The 4956-nt window shown below is 47.0% G+C and overlaps 1 protein-coding gene across 3 annotated transcripts; it reads left to right on the top strand.

The window, feature by feature from the left end:
• Nucleotides 1-257: 257 nt before the first annotated feature.
• LOC112292532 (uncharacterized) lies at nt 258-4699 on the top strand. Of its 3 annotated transcripts, none has more exons than XM_024541105.3 (7): nt 258-953; nt 1427-1839; nt 2046-2774; nt 2976-3545; nt 3736-3848; nt 3979-4121; nt 4472-4699. In XM_024541105.3, exons 1-4 carry the CDS (start codon nt 644-646, stop codon nt 3030-3032), a joined length of 1509 nt encoding a protein of 502 aa, XP_024396873.1. In that variant the 5' UTR covers nt 258-643; the 3' UTR covers nt 3033-3545; nt 3736-3848; nt 3979-4121; nt 4472-4699. The 3 variants fall into 3 exon arrangements, with proteins under 3 accessions (XP_024396873.1, XP_090112285.1, XP_090112286.1); XM_090256159.1 differs by having other exon boundaries at nt 3971-4121; XM_090256160.1 differs by having other exon boundaries at nt 3963-4121.
• The last annotated feature ends 257 nt before the right edge of the window (nt 4700-4956 follow it).

The raw sequence follows: 4956 nt of genomic DNA, 5'->3' as shown, positions 1-4956 counted from the left end.
ACTCGTTCCCACCCGGAAACCTAACACCACCGTAGAACTCGGCGAACTCAGGGAACGCTGGCAGGGGCCCCGCCACAGCCGCCATCTGATGGCCAAGAAGATGAGCATTGGGCTGGCCCGGGTGCCGTGTGGATGTGGGCGGGAGGGCGGCACCCGAGCTCGGGTGTAGCAACAGAGAACCGGGGCACCCGAGCTCGGGGGCGGGGTCGGGGGTCGAGAGGCTCCTTTGTGGCTCTCTCGAGGAAGGGGGTGGGGGATAGAGTAGCCCAGAGTGAGAGTTCGATGCGTGAGTAGCCGCCACTTTGCCTGGGAGAATTGCGGTCTCGATTGGCCTTCTTCTGCCGTGCACTGAGTTTGCAAGGATGGGGTTGTAGGCCAACTCTTGCTTCTGGCAAGCGTTTTGGTGCTGGGTTTTGGCGATTAGGGTTTGCGATGTTAGGGTTTGGAGCGGTGGGCAGAGGTATGTGTGGGGAGAATGGACAGGGAATGGTTTTGTAGTGTGTGTGGCATGGGAGTGCGAGGGAGCGCGATGTTGGATGATGCCGCGGGAGCTTTGAGTTGAGGAAGGGCGAGGTATTATGTATTTACTGGTGAAGTAGTTGGTATACATTGGGAGGGAGCTGAGGTTGTCAGGCTCCTGTGTATGGGTCTGAGCGCGCCAGAAGTGATGGCGGATTTGGAGGATGTGAAGAAGGGGGTGCCAGAGGAGGAGAGCAGCGCCCCGGAGTCGTGGGAGATGGTGGACTTGGAGGAGAACATGAAGAAGTTGCTGGCGTCTTCTGAAATTGCGTCCTCTCAAGTTTCCGTGGAACCTTGTATTACCAATGATGGCAATGGTGTGACCACCGGATTGTTGCCTTTCCGCACTGATGCAGCGGACGCTGCCAGAGGCCCCGATCAAGTGGACGGTTTCCTTAAGGAAGCACTGCAGAATCCTCGGGATCGTCTTACAAGTAAAGTTTCCACTTATCCTTCTATGTTGATTCATGCCCCTCGTTGGTGTTAGACTAGGTGACACGAGCACGCTCCCTTGGTCGACTCTCTACCGTATGTTAGTGATGCTGCAATAATGTCCTGAACATCCATGGTGTAAATTTAACGTAACTCATGTGTTTGAGGCTTACATTGGATTTCGTACGCATGGCTTTGTTATGGAAATCATGTCTTCGCCAGACGTTGGACTCTATTCCGCCGTGGGTTATTGCTTGTGGAGTGCACCTGGTTTCGTTCGCGATCGTTTATTGGCAGGATTTTTTCTTGAATAAAATACATCTATGCGCTAGCAAAGGCGTGCACCAGTCACACGTCATGCTCTTTGAGATCATTCCTCCAATATTTCCGTGCGCAGTGGAGGTTGAACCCCTCCTTTGTTGCGATGGTTGGGTATTATAAGTTTAGTCCTAACATCTCACACTTGGTTGCACAGTTTTGAGGCTGGAGCAAGAGGTTGAGCGCTTCATTCGTAATCCCAGCTTGCAGGTACTCGAGTTTCAGCCTATGCCATCGTCGTATCTTCGACTGGCTGCACATCGCGTGGCTCAACACTATTATCTCCAGTCCATGGTTGTTGATGGAGGTTCCGCAGAGGGGATGCGCATTGTCGCTCGGAAGACGAGTGAAACTCGTTTTCCGAGTCTCCGACTTGTGGACATACCTGTTGTACCTCAAGCTGGTGATCAAGAGGAGAAGGCCGCGATGTTACCTGTGCTACCTACAAAGGTCGCCATCAAGCAGAGACCGGCGAAGGGAAGCCGCAGTAATGGTCTCGGAATAGGTGGAAATGGCGGCAGGTTAAATCCGTCCAAGAGCGTCGAAGAAAGAAAGGAAGAGTACAATAAGGTACACGCCTTAGGTGGAAAGTCCTGTTTGTTTTGTTTTGAACGGCTTCTACAACGCATATTCATATCGCGGTTTCTTGTTGCAGAGCTAAGTCATTTAAGTGATGTGCTGAGTTTCAATATAGGTGTCTGCTTGTGTTGAGTTTGAGCGATGATGTGGACGAGAGTTCTTTGTCTGATCATGGCCTTTCCTATAAAATTCCGCAGGCACGTGCACGTATTTTCTGTAACGAGTTGGCAGGAAAAGGGGAAGAGGACGAGCCTGAGGCGGAGAATGGTTTCTCTTTGGCAAGTCTCAGTACTGGCTCTCCTCGACACCGTGAATCTGTGAAGGAGGAGAGTTTTCAGAAAGAAAGGTCTATCCCACCGAAGAGCGCTTCTGTTTCTCCTCCTAGAAGAACATCTGTATCTCCAACCGATAGTTCTGTTAAAGAACAAAAAGAAAAGGACCCTTCTGGTAGGGGGAAGTTGGTGAGTTCCAACAGTCTGGGCAGTAATGGAAACGGTGGTAGTCGAGTAGCCATATTTCGTGATCGAGAGAAAGACCGGAGGGATCCTGATTATGACCGGAACACTGCTAGATATTCGCAGCGTTTTGATCCTGGATTTGGTGTTAGTTTGGGACCTTATGGGGGTCAAGCATTGTATGCCCCAGTGGTGAATTATAACACCGAGTTTCCTCAGTTAGGTGTTCCTCCTAGAGGACAGATGCACATGGAGCCCCCACCGCCTCAATCTCTTGGCCCGCAACACATTCGAGCACCCTGGGTACCCACTGTTAATGCTATAGGTTACCGCGCTTCTGATTCAATGATGGGACCTTACAATCCCGCCCAAATGGGACCAATGACCATGTACATGCGTGCTCCCCAGTTTGGCTATCCTGGGCCCGCTTTGAGCTACATGCAGCATCCAGATCAGTTTCAGCAATCTCAGGTACTCAGCACTTGGTGTCTAATCTGTTACCTATAATCTGTTACCTAATTAGTTTGATATTTGGGATTCAGTTAGAAAACTTGCGTTCGAAAATGTCGCAGCAAGAACATTCTGGTTATATTTCCCGATTTTCCTGTTCAATGAAATTTGAAATGAATATTATTTGTTCTGATAAATATATATATTTTTTCCCGGAAACAGCAAACACATTCGCAGCAGCAGCCTGACACAGGTGTCAACCAGGCCCGGCGCCGTTGAGCGCCGGGCGCAGCCTGCCCCTGCCACCCTCATGTGCAGCCCCATCCTGTGGTCATGATCTTTGGACTAAGGGTTGGCACATCTGCAGATTACAGTAATATCTTTAAGGTTGGCAGGGAAGGCGCAGGCAAGCACTAGGGGTAGTAGCTGCAGTTCTGCACTGGGTAGTTTTGGACATATATGCTGGCACAGAGGTAACACAATTCATTCAGGAATTTTCACCTTTGCCAACCACAAGATGCTGAAGGCCAAGGAATGTTAATATAGTGTAGCTGGCAAGTGTGGCAGGTTGTGGTGCCTGGAAAGCACCAACAAGCATGTCCTCCTACTTAGATTACCCTTAGTGCTAGGTGTTAGTATGTATAGGAGAGCTGATACATGTAAGATGGAGGCAGTTGGAGATACGACGGCGCTTGTTATTAGAGATTTGACTGGAACAGGTCTCGAAAGACTCCCAGGAAGGCATCTCAACCTATTGCCGGTTGCAGCAAGCAATCTCAAGCAAGCAGTTTGGTAACCTTTTTATGATTTTTTCTGGTCTTCGAAGGAGCACCTTGCTTCTATTATTATTATTATTATTATTATTATTATTATTATTATTCTTTTTAGTATATTGTTAAGATCGCATTTTAGGTTCTTCATTTTGTAATTGCACTGGATTTTCATGTACTAATTTCTTTGTGGTATCGTTTTCCTTGCGTAGTACTCTGTAGCTCAATTCGAGGACCCCTTGTGTGCAACACTTCGCTTCTGAAGTCACGAATTAGACTTTTGAAACAGTTCAGCGTAGGGTTTCGGCGACCCACTCTCTTGCAGGTATGTTGGGCATAGTTTTCTAATCTATATCGCATTAGCTGATCTATGAGCGTTCTTTCAGTTTTGTTTTGAATTTTTTTTGGACCTTTTGGGTTCTATATTGAATAGTTTCAGTGATGGAGACTGCCAGTTTGAGAGAGTGTATCATCGAAGATTACTGCTGTCCAAGTCGCTGCGTCTCGAAGTGGCTACTTCAAAACGTGGGAAGAGGAAAGATCCTTTTTGAAAGTGATCGTCAGACCTGGACAGAAGTTCGACTTAATGCGTTTTAAGGTACGGTCAGCTGTAAGTCTTCATGTTCCTCATTTGTCGTTGTGGCATGATGGTTATGTTAAAATGGTGTCCGAGATCTTCCGTCGGGACCTTTTTTTGTCTTTTTTCTGAAAGCGTAGTTGTACTTCTTAATCCTAACCTTTAGAGATCTTGAATACACGGAGACATTTTCATTATCTTACAGCTGCCTCTCTACGCCTACCTTAATTGGAGCTCAGAATACCACCATTTACGAATGCAATGTTTATAAAGCCACCTGGAGCTTATTTTTGGTGAGGGTTTTCTGTTTCTCTAAAGAATTCTAAATGGAATAAATGTTCCTGACTGTTTATTGTATCGTCATTTTGCAGGCAACGGTGTCATAGTAAGCAGTGAAAGTATGCACTCCATGACTTGAATTTCATTTTTTATATTTCACCTGCCACGGCCATCTAGAATATGATTCCTAAGACTATTTTAGTAGGTTTTCTCTTGTGGTCCGTAGGGTCAGACCTTCCGTGAACCTCGTGTGAGATCTGTATCCCCTATTTTCAGAGTTCACTCTGTCAAGAAAGTGGAAATGATTTGTGTTTGTTGCATGCGTTTCTTGGCCAGTACCATTAGACTTTGCAAGTCAGACATGCAGAAATTTTGTGTTGTGGGTGAATGGTGAATATGACCACACCAATACAAGTTCAGAGATGTGTGGTCACATCCTGGTTTTCTGTTGTTTTGTTCCCCTTTTACTGGTTGTTTCAGTCCGACTATACAGCTTGCAGCTGAAAAAGGTAAAGGAACAATGGAAACCCTAACAATCATTCTTAAACTGGTGGCTTGATAATTCTTTTTGATCTGG

Source organism: Physcomitrium patens, chromosome 15, assembly GCF_059467195.1.
Source record: "Physcomitrium patens ecotype Gransden chromosome 15, ASM5946719v1, whole genome shotgun sequence".
Taxonomy (NCBI): Eukaryota; Viridiplantae; Streptophyta; class Bryopsida; order Funariales; family Funariaceae; genus Physcomitrium; species Physcomitrium patens.
This window is presented reverse-complemented; position numbering and strand designations above follow the sequence as displayed.